General features: G+C 53.2%; 7 protein-coding genes across 7 annotated transcripts; 3 read left to right on the top strand and 4 right to left on the bottom strand.

Annotated features, from left to right (window-relative positions):
• Positions 1-1,082: 1,082 nt before the first annotated feature.
• QC761_604340 (uncharacterized protein) lies at positions 1,083-2,837 on the top strand (the record flags this gene model as incomplete). Its single annotated transcript, XM_062880884.1, has 1 exon — positions 1,083-2,837. The coding sequence occupies one exon, from the start codon at positions 1,083-1,085 to the stop codon at positions 2,835-2,837; it is 1,755 nt and encodes a 584-aa protein (XP_062729116.1).
• A 784-nt stretch (positions 2,838-3,621) lies between these two features.
• RPL26A (60S ribosomal protein L26A) lies at positions 3,622-4,988 on the bottom strand. Its single transcript, XM_062880883.1, has 4 exons — positions 4,852-4,988; positions 4,680-4,792; positions 3,880-4,621; positions 3,622-3,813 (listed from the first exon to the last, which is right to left on the bottom strand). The coding sequence occupies exons 1-3, from the start codon at positions 4,868-4,870 to the stop codon at positions 4,340-4,342; spliced, it is 414 nt and encodes a 137-aa protein (XP_062729115.1). The 5' UTR covers positions 4,871-4,988; the 3' UTR covers positions 3,622-3,813; positions 3,880-4,339.
• A 549-nt stretch (positions 4,989-5,537) lies between these two features.
• On the bottom strand, positions 5,538-10,064 carry QC761_604320 (uncharacterized protein). The gene is made up of 2 exons (XM_062880882.1): positions 9,492-10,064; positions 5,538-9,428 (listed from the first exon to the last, which is right to left on the bottom strand). The coding sequence occupies exons 1-2, from the start codon at positions 9,610-9,612 to the stop codon at positions 5,851-5,853; spliced, it is 3,699 nt and encodes a 1,232-aa protein (XP_062729114.1). The 5' UTR covers positions 9,613-10,064; the 3' UTR covers positions 5,538-5,850.
• On the top strand, positions 9,956-10,744 carry QC761_604315 (uncharacterized protein). The gene is made up of 3 exons (XM_062880881.1): positions 9,956-10,368; positions 10,429-10,524; positions 10,614-10,744. Exons 1-3 carry the CDS (start codon positions 10,306-10,308, stop codon positions 10,635-10,637), a joined length of 183 nt encoding a protein of 60 aa, XP_062729113.1. The 5' UTR covers positions 9,956-10,305; the 3' UTR covers positions 10,638-10,744.
• Positions 10,680-14,287, bottom strand: ILS1 (isoleucine--tRNA ligase). The gene is made up of 3 exons (XM_062880880.1): positions 14,052-14,287; positions 11,907-13,962; positions 10,680-11,852 (listed from the first exon to the last, which is right to left on the bottom strand). The coding sequence occupies exons 1-3, from the start codon at positions 14,124-14,126 to the stop codon at positions 10,744-10,746; spliced, it is 3,240 nt and encodes a 1,079-aa protein (XP_062729112.1). The 5' UTR covers positions 14,127-14,287; the 3' UTR covers positions 10,680-10,743.
• Positions 14,288-14,642: 355 nt separating this feature from the next.
• On the top strand, positions 14,643-16,893 carry HYM1 (Hym1p). Its single transcript, XM_062880879.1, has 3 exons — positions 14,643-15,220; positions 15,281-15,762; positions 15,824-16,893. The coding sequence occupies exons 1-3, from the start codon at positions 15,001-15,003 to the stop codon at positions 16,289-16,291; spliced, it is 1,170 nt and encodes a 389-aa protein (XP_062729111.1). The 5' UTR covers positions 14,643-15,000; the 3' UTR covers positions 16,292-16,893.
• A 1,477-nt stretch (positions 16,894-18,370) lies between these two features.
• Positions 18,371-19,431, bottom strand: QC761_604290 (uncharacterized protein; the record flags this gene model as incomplete). Its single annotated transcript, XM_062880878.1, has 2 exons — positions 18,371-19,378; positions 19,429-19,431. The coding sequence occupies 2 exons, from the start codon at positions 19,429-19,431 to the stop codon at positions 18,371-18,373; spliced, it is 1,011 nt and encodes a 336-aa protein (XP_062729110.1).
• Positions 19,432-19,780: the final 349 nt, after the last annotated feature.

The following is a 19,780-nucleotide window of genomic DNA, read 5'->3' as shown; positions in this document are numbered from 1 at the left end:
GGCATCTGGGGACACAAACTCGACTAAGCAGGGAGCAGGCATCCAATCGAGTCCAACCTCCCGAGAAAGGCCACAAACATACCAATGTGCTGCGAACGGCGGTGGACTTGGTAAATAATAGAACGCGGACAGGGCGCGTCCTGCATGATAGCTATGCGGACATTGCCTATCCGGTCCCTACCTACCTGGGTGTCGACGTGAGGTAAACAACAACAGAAGCCTGTCGTTGATTTTCCTTTGTTTCATCTACTCCTTCCTGTCTTTTATTTCTTCTATGGTTTTTCCCATATGATTATCCTGGACCAATCCCTTCTGCAACAACAGACCAAGGGCAGCCAACCTAGGTCAGGTCGACCGTCACCTCACCACCAATCGCTTGCTTGCCTTGGGGGTTGGCAGAAGACCTAGAGCTGGCTGTCCACTCACCCATTCCCCTGGTGGTGGCGAAACCCGGAGGTCTGCGAAAGAGCAGCTCTTGTTTTCCCTCTCAAGTTTTCGTTCGCCGTCGACAACCGGGACGGGACTGGTCTGCCCTGGTGGGCTGGGAAAGCAGAGCAAGAAACACCGCCTCGCAACCTTGCCGTTGCCTCACTCCGCTGCCTCGACCTGCCGAGTCCACAGAGTCACAAGCCCAGGGAGATACCACCTGGGCACATCCCCTGTCTCTTTTTTTTCCTCTCACGCAATCATCAGCAAGGGGTAGGATTGCCTGCTTTTTCACCTCCTTCTCCCCTCTTTCTATCGTTTGTTTTGTTTTTTTTGGCTTTGCCTTGCAGCGTTGACCTGGAGCGCGCGCGCACCAAACAACCTGGAAGACTGCCCGCTCTACCTTGCCTGCAGCTTCGACCCCTCTTAGTGCGACCTCTCTCCAAGTTTGCCGGCCAGGTGCCAGCTGTCAGAGGAGCTCACGCCAATAACAGTGACATCGTTAGACGGAGGCAGCCAGGGGAGCAAGATCAGAAGGATACTAATCGGGAGAGCATTTTGTTATCGTCGCACGAGGTATAACAGCAGACCGAGCAAAGCGGAAGAGGGGGGAAGCAACAGACACCCGGGATTTTGGCACACCACCGCCAGCATTCATGGTGTCGCCTCACGGCGACGGGCCCACGGTCCTGGCACTGCGGGGGACCTCATCCGCCGTGGAGGCAAGCGACCGAAGGAGAGAGACCGGCGCCCCCCGCGCGGCAGCTTCACATGTCTCGTCGCGCTCGAGACGCTACAATCGGTCTCATGCTGGTGGCACCTCGTTCGTTCCGCAGAATGAGTTCCCCGTCTTCAGTCACAGCGGCGATGTCGAAATCCTGGTGCGTGTCGCATCCGGCCACGAGAATCGATACCTCCTTCACCGACATACCCTGACCCGATGCTCTGGGTTTTTCGAGATCAGCACCAGTAATGAATGGTCGCGAGCGCAAACAGTCCCCGAAAATACTCCGCCGTCGCTACCAGCACCTCCCACTGCCGGCGCAATCGAGGGAGTCAAGCCGGCAGGAGCGTCGCAGCAGCTGACAAGGATAGAGGATCAAGGGATTTTGGGGAGCCATGATGGAGGTGCGGTTGGGAAACCATCGTCTGCATCGCTGACGCTGGTGAAGAAGAGATGGAGATATGAACTAGACTTTGGGTCAGGGGGTGACGATATTCCCATGCTGGTGCAAAAGGAGGAGCGAGGCCCGCCCCCGACGACCAATTCGCTTTTTGGCGGACCACCACCCTCACACTCCTCCAGCCGACATCACAGCAGTAAATCAACATCGCACTCTTTCTTTCGATCTGTCGCCAACCTCAGTCTGTCGTCATCCGGCAACCACGCGCCATCCCTCCCACCACCAACACCAGCCGAAGAAGACCTCCTGCGCGACTACGACAACCTGTTCAGGATCATGTACAACTACGCCCCCACCCTCGACCCGATCAACATAGCAGACGCCTACATCCAATGCAAATCATTGCTCAACCTTGCCGACCAATACGACGCCCTCGCCGTCGTCGGCCCGCGGGTCGACCACCACATGCTCCAGTTCCAATCCCGCCTCTGGAAGCAAATAGCAAAATACCCCATCTCCTACCTCCGGCTAGGCTACCTCGCCAGGTCAAAAGTCATCTTTCAAGAAGCGTTGGTCCACGTTGTCGGTCAATGGCCCGCAGGCGAGCGCTCCATTAGGGCTGCCTTCCCGGAGACGGTAATAGACATAATAGAAGACAAGGTCGACGAGCTAGAGGAGACGGTGTCCCGAATCGAGGCGAGGTTGTTCCGACTCACTCTGACGAATCGATCTTCGGGGGAGAGGGTTTCACCAGGGACGAATTATCTCGACTGGCTGGCGGTTAGTCTGTTTCGCACCTGGCTGGCGGATAACACCACCCCTCCGTCGCCTCCTCCCCCGCCACCACCAGAACGGACGGGAAGGTCCTCCCGCACGGCACTTACAAATGGAAATTCGGGGAGCAGCGGCCGCCATAGGAATAACTCTTCTTCTTCGTCGTCATCCTCGGCGGCGGGCGCTCTTGTTCCTGCGAGCTCGAACGGCAACAGCAATTCTGCCCAGAGGAACGTCCACTTTCACCCTCCCCCTCCGTCTGTACCCCCGTTGGCTACCTTGGGGAGGACGTATAGAATACTGGGATCGACCCAAAACGAAAAAGGGTACCTGACGCATGACGAGTGTAAGAGGTTTCTGAAGCTGACGCCGGACCTGTACTCGAGAGATAATTTGAGAAGGTTCGAGAAGCGGATTGATGAGCTGAAGGCTATGGCGAGGGAGGTGGTGAGGCCGCTGATGGGGAGCGGGCTTGAGCTCGAGTTGCAGGGGGTGGGCAGGTGGGTTATTTGACTTGTACGCGTGTTGGGGAGAGGGATCTGCCTTGGGTGGGAGGGGGGAATGGTGAGGTATGATTAGGGGGCGGGGGAGGGAGGGAGGGGAACAAGAGCCTGGTGCTTTTGGAGGGAGATTGGGGGGGGGGGCGGTTTATGTGGAATGACCTAGGATGAAGATTGGGATGGGAAATTTGGGATGTTTCTCTTTGTTTCTTTATTTGTTTGTTTAAATGTTGAGGATACCCTTTTTTTTGGTTTGTCTTTTTGTAAATGGAGTAATACCTGTTACTGGCTTGAAAGTATGATTGATGTTGTATGGAGGTTGGTTGTCTCTCTCTTTAATTTGAGATTATATCATTTGAGAAGTATAAACAAGCAAAGGCCGTTTTGACGTTAGAGATTGTTCATGGTTTTTTTTTTTTGCACTAAAGTGAGATACATACCATGTTTTCGGTGTTGATCATACCTCCAGACTACCCGGGCTTTATGTTACACGGCGTGTGCTTCAAGAGACGGACGGAAGAGCATCATTAAGGTGGCTCAAACAGAGAACATGATCCATCTCTACAAGCCTTTACGCGTAAAGTAGTCTGCCTGTTGGAGTGCCGTTCGTCGACTTCAGGTGATATCTAGCGACATCACCACATGCTACTACACCGCCTTGCCTCCAGAAAAGAACACAACCACCCACCCAGCCAACCACCCACCCAGCCAACCACCCACCCAGCCAACCACCCAATGAGCTCACGAAACAAGGTCGACATCAACCATCAAGGCCATCACAAGATCAACCAGCAAAACTTGCAACAACTCTTTCAATTCTTCTTCTACCTTGGCAATAAAATGTCCCTCACCATCAAACCCCCTCTCTCATCGATATAATCTCTCCGAGGAAGTCTGCAGGCGAGAGCACCATGGCCCTTTCGAGAGGGTCAAGTGCCGATTTGTTCTTCGCCAATTGTTTACCTCGAAAGCCGTGAGAAAATACCGTGCTAACGAGGAGATAATATGGCGGTCATCATCACATCTCATCATCTTTTTACTCTACACATACTCACCGTCATCGAGACATTCCGATCCAACATGATCATCAGTCTTGCTTACGACTCCTAAAAAGTTAGTACCAACGAAATCGAGGCAGTATACAACAAGCCTTTCCAGTCAAAAGGCAAAAAGAATATGCAAAGAGACAAGAGATGTGGCTTCGGGATAAACCTCCCATGGAACAATAATCACTTGAAAACAGTGAAAATTGGCCATTGAGAACAAAAAACTGTCTCGATTCGTTGATTCTGTCTCTCTCTCCCTCAAAACCCTGTTGAGGTGATGGTGTCTTCTAGATCCGTCCCTGTGATTTTCCCTGTCCCAAGATATCCGTAATTTCGCAAGCAACCGATTTGACGCCAGAGTACCGACCGAGATTGTTGAGAGAAAGGGGGGTATCGAATCTCGACCAGCCGAACCGAGAAAATTTTCGTCGTTTAATTTTTTGCATTCAAGGTCTCATGTTGTCACCACTTAAGCAGTGGCAGCGGCCTTGGGCTTGGAAGACTCACGGCCGGCCTTGATGCGCTCAAGGATGGCCTCACGGTCCTTGTCGAGCTTGAGCTTGGTGATGACCACGTTGGAGGGGTGGATGCCGAGGGGGACGGCGGCACCGGTGGCCTTCTCGCGGACGACGCGCTCGACGTGGATGACGTACTTGAGGCGGTAGACGGAGGTGACCTTGCCCTCCTTGTCCTTCTGGGAGCCACGAACGATGGTGACCTCGTCGTCCTTGCGGATGGGGATGGAGCGGACCTGTTGAGATTGTCAATTACCCGATCATTTTTGAGAAGCGAAAGTCACAGGAACATACGTTATACTTCTCACGGAGCTCCTTGGAGAGGGGAGCGCTCATGATGTCGCGACGAACGCTGGAAGGCGCGGAGAAGTGAGCCTTGCGAGACTTGCGTCTCGAGGACGAAACGTCTGCAATCAATTGTTAATATCGCATCGTTTGATGGGTAATTGATGAAGATGGCACTGACTGGTAGAGACCTTGGCCATTGTGACGGATCGTTGGGCGACTTGGACAAGGAGTTCGGTTGCTGAATTGATCACCGTGATCTTGACGGAGGAGAAAATAAAGAGGCGAGGTGTTATGGGTTTTGGTCAAAAATTTGGCGAGCCCTGTGTGCGGGCTTGCTGACCGCCTATCTGAATAGGATTGGTCGATGGCAGAATTGGGAGCTGGGGCCAGCTGCCAAGAGGAGTGGGGCATTTCGGGTTTAACCTCCAGCACTCAGCAGGCTGGCAGGTCAATGAGAAGGGCAACGAAAGGTGCTGGACACTCGAGGTCGAAACGATTGAAAGACCGCTAAACCAACAGTCATGGACCCTCCCCGAGTTTGGCCTTTCCAAGCCAGCCGCTACTATTCTCAGCTCGCAATTTCCCATACGCGGTGCACTTTGGTATGATCTTGAATTGTACTTTACACCACCCCCTCTCCCCCTTCAACCCGCCAGACAATATACCACCCAACTAGATATTCTACACCCTACACTTATACCCTTCCTACATATGTCAAAACCCCTCCTTCCATATCCAGATTCAACTCCATTGTATACCATAAAAAACCCTACGTTTAGACCAACCAACACCGCCCCTACCACCACCCTTCCCCAGCTTCAAACCCATAAACCTTACGCCTCGCTCGCCATGCCATTTGTTATAGTGTGAGTCTCCCGTTGTAGTCGACCAAAAAAAATGCCGCCAATCCATGCCATGCAAACCCAAAAATAAACACATATTTAAAAAGAAAAAAAGAAAAAAAAAAGACTTTCCACCGAAAGAGAAAGAAAAAAACCTTTGCTTTTTGAGAGCCCTGGGGTATATCCAAAACCAAACCACGCAGCCAGCTTTTCAAAGCAACAAAAACAAACTGTATAAACAAGACGCCAGAAACAGACACCCAGTCCCGTCTTGTATAACACACACAGCGACTCGTACATCGTATCTATACCAGAGAGGCGCCACAGAGGAATGACTACTGATCCTCAGCACTAGCCTCACTGATATCCGCAAACTCGACCCTCGTCCTCAACGTGCTCCCCCTGAACGGCGGCTGGCCCAGCCTCGACCTGATGATCCCTGGAGTACTTCCCAAGCTACCGTTCGCGCCGTACTCACTCCTCAATCCCCGCTCCAAGGGGCTGGGGAGGATAGCAGACGGGGTAGTCGTGGGTCGATAACCCAACGGCCGCAAAGTGCTAGTCCTTCTCGTGGGAGTGCTCATGAACCAAGGATCATTGGTCTCAGCATCAGGCAAGAAGCTAGTCTCGTCAAATTCGAGCATTGGGCCAAGACTTCTGGAGCGAGTGGAGAAGCGAGCAGAGGGTAGTGGGTTGCGGCCGAGTTGGGAGACGGTTGGAACACGGGGTGTTTCTGGGTAGGTAGGGCGGGAGAAGCGAGAACGGTCGGGGAGGGTGCTGGTGTTGACGGTGACCAGCTGGCTTGCTGTGAAGCCGCCTGGGCCGAGGGTATCATCTCCGGACCCGTGGGTCCGAATCCTGTTGCTGCGGCGGGACATGATGCTGGCTCTCGGATCAAGCTGTGTCATTTCCGGATTGGCCTCCTGCTGCCACTCGTCCAAGATCTGGCTGCACCAACGCTTGTCGTTTCTTTCCTTGACCGTGAGAGCCATGCGGTTCCGGCTTGTCTGCTGCAGAGCCTCAAACTCCCAAGCCTGCCAGTACTGACCAAGAGTCTTGTCCTCGTCATAGTTGATGGCATACTCAGCGTTTGCTTGGGCTTCGTGCAGCTCCTCTATCCAGTTGTTGCAATGGATTTCCAATTCGGCGTCCACGGCCACATCCTGCATATCTCCGGCTGTCCTTGCAACTTCGAGCCAGTGATTGAGTTGCCCGTTGATATCCTCACTCCCATAGTGAATATTGGTATCATAAGCATATCTGCCAGTGTCCACATGATCACCAGCAAAGTGAAACCACCACTCCAAGCAGGAACTCGCAAGTTTGACTTTGTAATCGCGCCGAAACTGCCGCAGCGAGCTCATCAACCTCTCCCTTCGCTTCTTCTCCGTAATGACCGGCCACTTGTCCAGTGTTCCAATAACACGGAAACGCTTGACCATGCTGTCCGCCTGTCTCGCAGCACGACGGTCCCTCTCCAGAATTGCCCAGTGGTAATCCAGCCACATATCCACAATCGGCCTGCAAGTGCGAAAGATATTCACCACATCTGCATTCCGTCGATGCTTCCAGGCTACCCCCACATCCAGCGCCATCAACCACTCATCCACCACATCACCCCACACATAATAGTTATCCATGCTGATGGCCTTTCGTTCGTCAACCGCTCGTTCGTTCTGCGACCTAAAAGCAGCAGCCTGCACCTGCTTGAGCGTTCCCTCCATCGCCAACTCGTCCGTGTAACGTCTCCAGAACCCGAGCCGTTCCTCGTTCGCCCAATGCGACAGCACGTCGAGTATCGTGTACTGGTCATCGCGCTCGGTAAACATCCTGAGCTTCGCCACGTTCTCCCACCGGGTGAGAAATTCTCTGAGCAGAATCGCGTCAGCATCTTCGGTATCCTGAAGAGCCCCTTGAAAAGCCGAATACCACGTATCCAAAACGTGATACCTTGTGTCTTCCTCGTCGGCATCTTGATACCATCTCAGAAGTTTATTGAGCCTTGCCTGCTCCTGCCAGTACGCCATGGTCCTGCAGCATTCCTGTCTCAGTCCCTCGACGGTGGCTTCCATGACCGTGTCCTGGAGGTAGAGGGTTTCTTCGTGCCAGATGCCGGTTGCCTCGTCGAGCACAAGTCTCTCGTCCACGTCAATGGCTAGCTCGTGCTGATCCATAGCATCATTCGCCCTGTCGAGCCAGATGGTCAGGCTGAACTTGAAGATCCGAACCGACCAGAGTGTGTCCGCAAGATGCATCTTTTGAGTTTCCTGCATGATGCCCAGACATTCCTTGATGAGGGCATGCTGGTCCGTCTTGATCGCCACTCTATGGCGAACCTCGGAAAGCAGGGTAGTCTGGCTCCATTTCTGCAGCGCATGCATCAGGATAAAGTTGGTAACCTTGGCCTCGTCCTCGATGAGCTGCTGGCGCCAGGCTTCAAAAGCTTTCTTGCGCACCAGATGTCTTCGGGCTACCGCGGTCCGGTCGCGTTCATCCAGCGCAAAGTCGTGCCAGAACGTGATCGTGGTACGAACAGTGTAGATCTCGTATACCCTTGTCGCGCGTTTTTCCATGCGCTCGGTGTACTCCCGGTGCTCGACAAACGCCTGGATATTGGCCTGTTCCTCCAGGAGGGCCCAGTATTCTTCCTTCCAAACCTCAATGACCTCATTCTTGAGGTCGCGGTCCTCGACATCCTCGGCAACGGCCAAGAGCTCACGATTCGTATCCTGGGCGATTTGGAAGTAGTATTCCCACGTCTTGAAGGCATCCTTGACGAGTGCCTCGTCCTCGGCCATCTTGAGCTGCGCCAATTTCGCCTCCAGGGCCTGGATATCCACGGCGGAACGATCTCCATGGGACAATGCGGAAGATTCCTGCTGTCGGGGCCGGTCGTCGTCCTGGGTCGGAGCGGTCGAGTCGCTCACACGTCGTGCTCCGTTGATGATGTCGTCGGAGCGAGGCGAGTCGTACACCGGCTCAGTATCCGCAATGGTGGAAAGGGATGCGGGCCTTCCTTTGTTGACACCGTTTCCGGCAGTGGTCGCATGTGGCCGGGCACTTCCCAAACCACGCGGGAGATTGACAACCTCCTTGATCGGGACATCCGCGCGAAAATGCGCTGGAATGTGCGGCCCGCTTTGTTTGGGTCGCTGATTCTCTACCGCATTTTCAGTCGCGTCCTCCAACTCGTCATTGCCCGCTTGTTCGTTTTCCCGGCGCCAATTCGTAATGCGCCGCAGGGCTTCCCTGTTCCTCGTGGCTTCCCTCGTGGCCGAGCTCCAGTTCTTGATGTTTTCCTTTGTCGTTGCTTTGAGTACCGGCCGTGGGTCGGCGTGGACCACTCTTCCGTCCCTTCCCAAGCGGCTGAACGGGCGCGTTGATTCGTCGTCCGAATGGTCACGCCCTGGTTCGTCCAAGAACGATACCGAGTGAGATCTCGGTCGCGATCGTGCGCGAATAGGTAGTTCATAAGTCCCTTCATCCGACACAACGGTTCTATCGCTTCGACGGGAGACAGAACTATGCCTTCGCCGCCTCTGCTGCGGCAACTGTTGCCGGCGAGGGGTGGTGCCAAGCTCGAGTTCGACCGTGGTTTCTTCCTCGGTGAGTGGAAAAGATCGAAGTGAGTCAGGTCTGGTGGGTGGACTGCTCGGAACAAACTCAAGTTTGATACCCATTCCTTCTAAGACGGTTCTAAACTTGTGGCTGAGCGTCTCCCCCGATCGCTGCCCCCCAATCTTAAAGATGAGGCGCGAGATGTGGGAGGGAGGGTCATCTGGATCGTAGCCATGGTTGGGGAGGATCTCCTCTGCCGCGCGGAAGAGGGCTTCTGTAGGTAGTTTGTCTCGTTCTGGTAGGGTAGGGAAGATGGACTCTCCCAATGCGACGATCTCGTGGATAAGCTCAATGTCTGGAGCGCGAGGTCAAGGTTAGCTTCAGTGAGCGCGGCGCAAAAGCTTCAAGAAGAACCAACCTTCATCTGAATACGGCTCGTGGAGCTGACTGCTATTGCTGTTGACAAACGTGTTGGAAGAAGAAGGAAGCGGAGGTCCAGCCCTGCCGTCTCGGAGGGGCAGAGAGGAGTGAGGCGGCATGGGAGAGGGCGCCACCTCCAAGGCATGATAGACTTTGACGTGGGCTGATACAATTCGAAAATGTGTTGTCTTGTTCGTAAATTACAAGCAAAAGCGTACAGCAATAGTTGGTGCTAAACAAGGCGTGTGTCTTGGCCGACAAAAAAAAAACAATGAATCGCAGCAAATGCACAAGCCGGGCTCGGCCTTGATTTGGAGTCGCGAAAGCACCGGCGGCACAGCAACGGCAGTGACAAAAAAGGCGCCCAATGGATGCGTGGAGAAGGAAAAAAAGGAGGTGCAATGGATGGTCGGCCGGCAGGGGACCGGGGGGGGCGCGTGTCGAAGTCGCGGATGGTGAAGCCTCAAAAGTCGTGTAAAGCGACGGGCGTGACATAAGGTAGGTAATCCAGATGGCTAGGCCTCGATGGCCAGCAATGATTGGACAGGAAGGGTCGGGAGCTTTGTTTGGCGCGCTAGGGCAGAATCCAGCAAACGGCGGGCCAGTGCGCGCCTTCGAGATGCCAAGACCTTCGACAAGAAGCAAGTCAAACGTCATGCAAGACGGGATAGGGGAACCCGAACCCTCGTGAACCACTCATTCTCTCAAGTCCTCGAGTCGACAGTTCAAGCAGTTTCAGACAGGCCCTCGACACCCATCTCGATTTAATAGCTGTTCCGGCTCAAGCTTTAAATTGGGCAGCAAACGCAAACATGACCCAAAAGACTCGTCCCATCCAACGGTTCGCTCAAGCTGTGTCAAAATGCACTGCTGAGGTGAGGCAACCACGGAGCAAACATCTTGAAACTCGGGACACAAACTAACAATGGAAGCAGGCTACCGTATATGGTCAATGTGTGGTTGCCGACTACAATTCCGTACACAAGAACCAATGTGCCAAAGAATTTATGGCGTTGAAGAATTGTTACCTGGTGTGTGCCCCTTGTTAACCCCTTTTTAGTTACCCAGCTGTTGCTCCAAAACAATACAAGCCAACGTTCTGACAATAACCATCATTTAGGCTGCCGCAAAACAGGGTAAATAGAAAATAAAAATAAAACCAAAATTTCGCAGCATTGATACACTATTCGTCTAACGTTGTTTCATTTTGCTACACGCCTAAGCTACTGGATATCATGAAACCTTTTCGTTTAGAGCTTGAGGAGACGCAGCAAGAAAGTAGCCTTTTGTACTTCTTGCTCTTCCTCAGCAATGATGCCCTCCTCCTTCTTCTCGGGGATCTGGCCCTCAATGTGGGTGACCTCATGCTTGTCAATCGGCCTCCGCAGAGCCTTGGTAATAGTCTCATTGTGGGACTCAAACACCTTCTCCAAGCCAGTGTTCTCAGGATCGCTGAGCACTCTGTACTCCATCTTGATGTCATCGGTGACCTGAAGACCAGCCTTCTTGCGCAGCCTCTGGACTCTGTTGATGATCTCACGAGCAAGACCCTCCTCGGCAAGGCCGGGGTAGATCTCGACATCGAGAATGGTAAGGACATCGTTGTCGGTGTTGGTCTCCAAGTTCTTGGAAGACTCATCCTCCTTCAACCCACGCTTGACAACCAGGTCACCAGCCTCGAGGGTGATGCCGTCCACCACCAACTTACCAGTCTGAGTGTAGGCATACGCCTCCTCGCTGGTGACACTTGGCAGCGCCTTCTTGACCTTGCCCATGTCCTTCTTGAGCTTCTTGCCAAGTACGGGCCAGTCAGCCGTGACGCTGTACTGCACACCATACTGTGCCTCATCCGAGGTTAGCACAATGTCGCGGATGTTGAGCTCCTCAGTGATGTAATCCTGGAGCGACCGCACGTCTTCCAGATACTGTGGGTCGTGATGGATGACAATGAGCGTCTTAAGGGGCTGCTTGAGACCGATAGTACGTCTCTCGCGGGAGTATCTGCCCAGCTCGATAACTTTCTGCATGCGCTGCACTCTGCGCTCAACATCAGGGTTGAAAAGTTCTTGCCTGACTTCGGGGAAGGGAAGGAAATGAACACTGCGGGGGTCCTGGCCCTGGAGCTTCTCAGGGATGGAAGGAAGGAGCTTCAGGTAGATGGTATCAGTGAGGAAGGGAGTGAAGGGTGCCAAGCCACGGCACAGCGTGAAAAGAACCTCAAAGAGGGTGTTGAGAGCGTGGAGGGTGTCCTCAAGACCGTTCTCACCCTTCAACCGCTTCCGGTTGAAACGGATGTACCAGTTGGTGGTGTTGTCAATCAACTCAAGAAGCTTGGGCACGACAGTATACAGACGGTAGGCTATAAAACAGGTTAACACGGGCCTCAGATTCCAGGTGACACAATTTTACCTACCAGCCATCTCCTCGTTGACAAACTTGAGCAGACTCTGGCAACTTGCCAAAATCCACTTGTCCATAACATTGGTGTTGGACGACTCCATGCTGGGGTCGAACTTGTAGTCAATATTATCAACCTTCTTGAGGAGCGCAACTTGGCCCTCGAAGAACTTGTAACTGTTCCAGAAGGGAAGAAGCACCTTGGCCACGACCTCCTTGACACCAGACTCCTTGAAGCGAAGAGGCTCGGCTCTCACTACAGGCGAGTTGATGAGGTACAGACGGAGGGCATCAGAACCATACTTGGACATGACGACGGTGGGATCTGGGTAGTTCTTCAGGCGCTTGGACATCTTCTTGCCATCCTCAGCGAGCACAATGCCGTTGACAACACAGTTCTTGAAAGGGGAGATGCCAAAGAGGTGGGTGCCAAGAACGAGAAGAGTGTAGAACCAGCCTCTGGTCTGATCAAGACCCTCGGCAATGAAGTCACCAGGAAAGCTCTTCTCAAACTCCTCCTTGTTCTCAAAGGGATAGTGCTTGCTGGCATAAGGCATGCTGCCAGACTCAAACCAACAGTCAAAGACCTCCTCAACGCGCTTGAGGGTGCCCTTGCCCTGCTTGCTGGGAATGGTGATGTGGTCAATCTTGTGACGGTGGAGATCTGCGATCTCACCCTCATAGCCACTCAGCTCCTTCAGCTCCTCAATGCTGCCAATGCAGACACGCTCCTCTCCGTCATCGCTGATCCACAAGGGGATGGGAGTACCCCAATATCTGTTGCGGGACACGTTCCAGTCCCGTGCATTTGCGATCCAGCTCGCGAAACGCTTCTCTTTGACAAACGAGGGAACCCAGTGCGAGCCCTCGATGTTCTCGAGCATCTGAGGAATGATCTTGGGGATGCGGATGAACCAAGAAGGCACAGCCTTGTAGATCAGAGGGGTATCGGAACGATAACACATGGGGTACGAATGCTTATACTGAGACTCAACAATGAGCCTGCCAGTGCCCTTCAAGTACTTGATAATCTCCTTGTCGGCCTTCTTCACGTGGAGGCCGGCAAAATCGGAAACCTTGCTGGTGAAAACACCCGAGTCATCAACGGGGTCGGGAGGAGGGCGCTTCTCAGTCACAATGCCAGCCTCAACGGCTACGTTGTAATCGTCCTCACCGAAAGCCGGGGCCTGGTGAACGATACCGGTACCACTTTCAGCCGTAACGTAAGTGGCGTTGAGGAGCTTGAAGGCGACATCCTTGTATTCCTCATAGAAGTAGTCGAATGGGGGCAGGTACTTCCAGCCGAGCATGTCCTTGCCCTTGTACTTGGCGAGGACCTTGAACTTGGCCTTCTTGGGGTCCTTGTAGAGCGTCGAGAGCAGCTTCTCGAGGATGATGAAGTTCTTGCCCGTCTTTTCGTCGGCAATCTTGACGTATTCGAAGTCGGGATGCGCCGCCAGACCAGTGTGAGATGGCAGGGTCCAGGGGGTGGTTGTCCAGGCGAGGAAGTTGGTCTCGGGCTCGTCGACGAGGGGGAAGGCGACGACAACGGCGGGATCGGTGACATCCTGGTAGTTCTGGTTTGCCTCAAAGTTGCTCAGAGCAGTGGTGAGTGCGGTCGAGTAGGGCATCACACGGTAGCCCTGGTATACCTCTCCCTTATCGAACAGCTGCTTGAACACCCACCACTCGGACTCCATGAAAGTAGGATCCATGGTCTTGTAGTCGTTGTCAAAGTCGATCCAGCGACCTAACCTCTCAATGGTGTGCCTCCACTCTTCGGAATATCTCATGACAATTCCTCTGCACTCCTCGTTGTACTTCTCCAGACCCATCTCCATCACAGCGGCCTTGCCGGAAATACCGAGCTTCTTGTCGATCTCATGTTCGATGGGAAGACCGTGAGTATCCCAACCAAAGCGGCGCTCGACATAGAAACCCTTCATGGACCAATACCTTGGGATAATGTCCTTGATGGTGGAGGCCAGGAGATGGCCATAGTGAGGCAGACCCGTCGCGAATGGGGGGCCATCGTAGAAAGTGTAGTTGGGGTTGCCAGCAGAGAGCTCGACCTAGGCTATGTATAAGCACACGCACCACCACAGCAGCAGCAGCGAGGTGTAGAGGTTGGCGCCCTGGTCGCGCCAGGCGGTGTGCGCACCTGTCTCTCAAAGGCCTTGATCTCGCGCCATCTTTGGATAGTGGCCTCCTCCTCCTTCGGGAAATCGATGGACATCTTGAAACCAATGCGCTCGCAGAAATCGCCCTAGTAACGAGGGAGGTGTTAAAGGTCAGTCCTGTGATCCTGCTGGCAATACGAAAAACAGAGAAGGAAGAGGGAAAAGGCTATAGGCATAAGTGAAAAGCGGGTCTGACTCACTTGGGATACAGGCGGTGCAGACGTACCGGTAACTGCTTGGAGGGCAATAAATTTCGAAGTTAAAGTGTGACTCGAAATTCAAAGACGATTGCACTGGCCTTTGCCCCAGAACAACTTTTGGAGGGGTTGACTGCGGGGTCTGGCAGCAGCCTTGCAGCGCCCCGCAAAAATCAACCCAATCGACTGTTAGAGCATAACTCTACGACACACCAAGATCACAGCGCATCTCAGCCTCACACCCACCATCCAGTAAGTAGCCCCCTAACACCGACCAGGGTTATGATAGGCCTGTGATCCATCCATCTTAGCGCCCGTGCTGACCCTGTCACTGCTCTCCCCTCCCTGTCGGTGCCCGTGGCAGCGGCAGGAACAACAACATCCTGGGCCTGTGACGGATTGAGTTGCCATCACAACAATTGCCCCTTTTCCAGCTGGCCTTTTGTGTTTGAGGCCAGATTGGGCTTTGCCAGACTTCATTCTGAAGAGCAAAAATGCACTCTGCGTGAGCGGGCATTTGTACAACTCTTCTGTGGCTAAACCGGGGATCCAATACCGCTTGTCGATAAGATCAACCACCTGGGCCCCCAAGGTGCCCGCCAAGGCTTGCTTCCCGTCTCCGAGACTGTACATACATACATCATTCTCGACTTGTCTCTGACTCCTACGACGACCCTGTACCCGATTCTGACTGTCGAACTTGCGCTTCGCTGCGCCGGCGGATTCCAGCAACATGTCTTTTCTGTTTGGGCGGACGCGCACAAGGACCAATGCGACCGACCTGCCCAAGCAGGCGAGGGAGCATATCTCCAAGTTGGAGGGACCGCAAGGAGGGCCAAAGGTAAACATTGATGATTCTACAATGCGCCCAACAGATCTAACCAGCCCAACACAGGCAGATGAGCTAGCAAAGGTTCTATCGCAAATCAAAATGGTTCTCCAAGGCACTCCCGGTATGTTTTGCTCTTCTCAACGCTTCCCCGCACACATAAACTAACATCTAATGTCCCCAGAAGCCGAACCCTCCCCCGAACATATCTACCAATTGATCACCGGTATGATCGAAGAAGATGTCCTCTACCTCCTCGCCGCCAACCTCCACCGTCTCCCCTTCGAATCTCGAAAAGACACCCAAGTCATCTTCTCCTACATCTTCCGGTTCCGCACCCCCGCCGGCGTTCAGAAACCCGAACCCTTGGCCCTGGCCTGGGTGGTAGAAAAGAGACCGCAAGTACTGGTCGAGCTATGCAAGTCGTACGATCACAAGGAGAGCGCTACGCCGGCTGGGACAATACTGCGCGAGGTTCTCAAAAATGAGGCCGCCGCTGCGGTGATACTGTACGACGACGGCGACGAGATGGGGTCCAGCTCGAGGGGCTTGGGCGCTATCAACCCCGAAAGGCCACAAACTGGCAACGGGGTTTTCTGGAAGTTTTTTGAGTGGATAGATAAGAGCTCTTTTGAGGTGGCGGCGGATGCTTTTACCACGTTTAGAGTGTGTCCCCTTTTACCCCTTTATTTTCTGTATCCCTTTACTAATCCCCCCTACCAAAAAGGAACTCCTCACGAAACACAAAGAACTCGTCCCAAAATACCTCGCCGTCAACTTTGACCTCTTTTTCTCTCGGTACAACTCGGTCCTGGTTCAATCCAACAGCTACGTCACTAAGCGGCAATCGATCAAACTGCTCGGCGAGATATTGCTCGACCGATCAAACTACAACGTCATGACCGCCTACGTCGACAGGGGGGAGCACCTGAAGATCTGCATGAACTTGCTCAGAGACGACCGGAAAATGGTGCAGTATGAGGGGTTCCACGTTTTCAAAGTCTTTGTGGCGAACCCGCACAAGAGCGTGCCGGTGCAGAAGATATTGCTGATGAACAGGGAGAAGTTGCTGCACTTTTTGAGTCATTTTCTAGAGGACAGGACGGATGATGAGCAGTTTATTGACGAGAGGGAGTTTTTGATCAAGCAGATTAGGAACATGCCGAGTCAGCCTGTTCAGCCGCAACATCGGTAGGGCCGAGGTGGTGGTGGTGAGGAGGGGCGGCAGCACTATCAGCAGCAGTATCGGGAGTATCAGGAGCAGCGGGGGAGGTGTCTGCAGCAGCAGTGTGAGCAGCAGGAGAGGCGCCAGCAGCAGCAGCAGCAGCAGCAGCAGAGGCGGGTTTAAAGGTGTCTAGGTTGGTTGGGATTGTTTGGGATGGATGGATTGACATTGGTGGAAATCAAATTGGGTTGTTGTTGTTTGGTTGGTTTTGTTTGTGTAGTGATGGATCGATGGGCCCCGGTTAGGGTGGGCTGGTTGTTCGGTTGGGTTGGGTTTTTAGGTGTTGGGTTTTTGCATCATGTGAGAAGATGGGAGGAGTTTTTTTAGGGAGTGTGTGAAAAAGAAATAAACGGTAATATAATTACCTCGAGAGTAAGGGAGAGAAAGAGATAAAGTACTACTGGGACAGACAGATACAACAATCATTGTGGTCTTACTGTAGGGGGGAGGTTTGGAGAAAAGGGTAACTTGTGTAGTTTGCATTGTCAGATAAGAGGAGACGATGGGGCCTGGTACCTGGTAGAGATACTGTAGATAGTTTTCAACTATAACGTTCCCAATATGACCACTGAATGGACGTGGGTGCCACACTCTCCATATTATCAGAGACCTACCAGCCATGTCACTGCTCAGTAGAAGAAAACGAAAGTTTTATGAACAATAATGCTCTTCTCAGCAATATAAGTACACTAACAATTGGAAGTCAATACTTTAGACTAGTCTCGCTCTTCTCCGAACCCCCAGTGTCATCCTCAGTTATGACCCTGCATCTCAAACACATGTCCTTGTCCCAAACCTAATATTAGAAAGCAAAGCTTTGCCTTGAAGACCATTTCCCAAACGCAAGGTCGATGTCCGCTAGTAATTTGCCTCAGTACCGCCTCTTCAGCAAAACTCCCGGTCCGAAGCAAATAGGTCCCTCTTCTCGATGAGAAACCGGAGAACCAATCGAACCAAACCCAACGCCGAACAAGATGCCATGATACCTCACCCATCTTCATTGCCGAATTATACCCCCCCCCCAAGGCAAAAAGATAAAAAAAACATCGCGATATCCTCGTAGACCACTCCTCCAGCCCTGCCACTCACTCCGAGTGCGGCTCAGCAAAATCCCCCACAACCAATCCAGAGAAGGCCACTCGGGCCCCTTATCCTTCCTCGTCTCTCCACTAAGCTCACACGGCTCACCACCAGGGACACAAATCATCGCATCCTCAAACGCCATCACCCCAGCCTTCGTCGTATAAAACTGAACAGCTCCCACCTGGGCCTTGTGTTCCACCACATTGGAGAAAGTATTTTTGATCCGACAGGCAAATAAAGAGTGTGAACCTCAGCAGAAGAACTCGACTGCGATGAAACCTTGCGATGCTTGGAAGCGGCATCCACAGAGGACGCCTTGCGCTTATGAGTGAGTGCAGCCTCGTCGTCATCGTCGTCGTCATCATCACCAGTACTGGCAACCTCCTTGTCCCTGGAAAGAGAAAACTCATTCTCGTCATCTTCGCCATCTTCCAGGTGCATGATATCAGAGAGAACAAGACCCTCTCGCTCAATCCGCTCCTGCTTAAGGACGTACTGCCGGATCTTCTTCTCCGTCAGGGCAAATCTCATCACACCGCTCTACCGGTTCAGCTCAAGAGAGCCAGCCAGCATGTCTTCCCCGTCGTCGGTGGCAAGCTTGATGGTCAGGCTGCCTGGGTGAATCTTAACCCCCACGACAACGTAGTTGACACTGTACTCGCTTATCAGAGAAGAGAGGAGTGGATTACTGGTGGTTGTCGTAAAGGGGAACTAGGCACTAGCCCTTTGGGTGATGAAGCCGGGGACCGCTCGTTAGCTGACGAAGCCGGGGACCGCGTGTTGGGTCTTTCAGGCAACGGTAAAGTGCGCAAGCCGCTTTTGGGGGGTTTTCTCGACGGTCCCGTTGCCTTGGGTGATACCTCTTTTCCTGAAAACGGTATGCATTGAAGGTAGCTGGGGCGGAGCGTGGGATGGAGAGGGCGATGAAGAGTAGTACGGAGAAGGGGAAGGTTCTTAATCCTCGTCTTAGTCCGAATCATTCTCATCTTGCAAAATGAATTTAGCCAAAGGAATTTTGGCATCCTCTTTAGCATTCTTTTGGCTGTCGATGGCATCATCACCGGCTTCACTTCCCTTAGCCTGAGTGTTCGTGGCCACCTCAACAGCCCCCAGAAACCCAGAACTATTCTTCTTGGGGCGCCCACGGCCCCTTTTCTTGACATCTTCAGTAGCAATAGCCGTAAGGGTAGAGCTAGTGTCAGTCTCAGAGTGTTTGAAAGGTTGCAAACGGCTGACTGTGCCCTGGGCACTCTTGACGGGGGTGTCGGATTTTCTGGGACGCCCTCGGCCACGCTTGATAGGCATATGCTCGACTTCGTCAAACAACTGCTCGTTCGAGTCAACCTCTTCTGTCTCCACGGTCTGGGTCTTCTTGGGACGGCCGCGACCGCGACTAGTGATGCTATATGGCTTTCCATCAGGGAATCCAGTGGAGAGACCAAGAAGCTCGGCGCGCAATTCATCTTTGGCCGTAGTTATCGTGGCTGCCGTGACTGGGACCTTCTGGGACTTGCCACTCGCAACTTCCTCAGGAGAAGCCTCTGGCACTGGCTTCTTGGGGCGACCACGTGGCCGGGGAGCTGTTGCGGGTTGCTTGAACGGCGTGATTTCCTCGGGCTCATCGTCGTTGTCAAGTTGAGCCTCTTGCTGCAATTTGGCAGCTTCTCGGGCTTGCTTGGACCAATGGTGTACCTTCTTCTTCGGGCGGCCACGGGAACGAGGTGTGGGAACAGGTTCCTGGGGTTCGGCAAGTTCTCGTTCAGACTCAGGAGCTTCTTCCTCAAGATCAACAGGGTCGGCTTTCTTTTTGGGCCTGCCACGGCCGCGAGGTGTTACACTGGGTGTAAAGGTAGCTGCAGCGTGGTTTTCACCGAAAGCTATGACCTTTTTGGGACGGCCACGAGGTCGCGGAGTAGGTTGTCCCACGTCCTCATTGCTGGTGGTCGCGGTACTAGAGCGACCAGGGGTGCGTGCCTGTGAAAGGTATGAATTATTGTGTTACTCAGGAGTGTGAGGATACTTACCATTGTCGATACCCAGCTTAGAGTCGCAATTGTCGATATTGGTCCTGAAATCCTTGGTTGTCGGCCTTCTGCAGAGAATTGTAGACTGGCCAGTGTTACGTTGTGGGAGTGAGTGAGTGAGTGAGTGTGGGAGTGTGGGAGTGTGGGAGTGTGGAAGTCGTGTGAGAGTGTTGGGGGATGGTGAAAGGGAGAGAGAGTGGGGGTGAGCCAAAGAAATCGAGTACAAAGACTGGGTCTTGCATGGATGCGTGAAAGCAGAGAATTTGATCCAAGTAGGTCGACATTGCCGTCGCGAGTTTATTAACTTGGCCAAGGCAAGAGCTCCAAATTCATAAGGCAAGTACAATGGGCT

This window comes from Podospora bellae-mahoneyi, chromosome 6 (assembly GCF_035222275.1).
Source record: "Podospora bellae-mahoneyi strain CBS 112042 chromosome 6, whole genome shotgun sequence".
In the NCBI taxonomy this organism is placed as follows: Eukaryota; Fungi; Ascomycota; class Sordariomycetes; order Sordariales; family Podosporaceae; genus Podospora; species Podospora bellae-mahoneyi.
The sequence above is the reverse complement of the archived record's forward strand: the minus strand, read 5'-3'. Positions and strand labels throughout refer to the sequence as shown.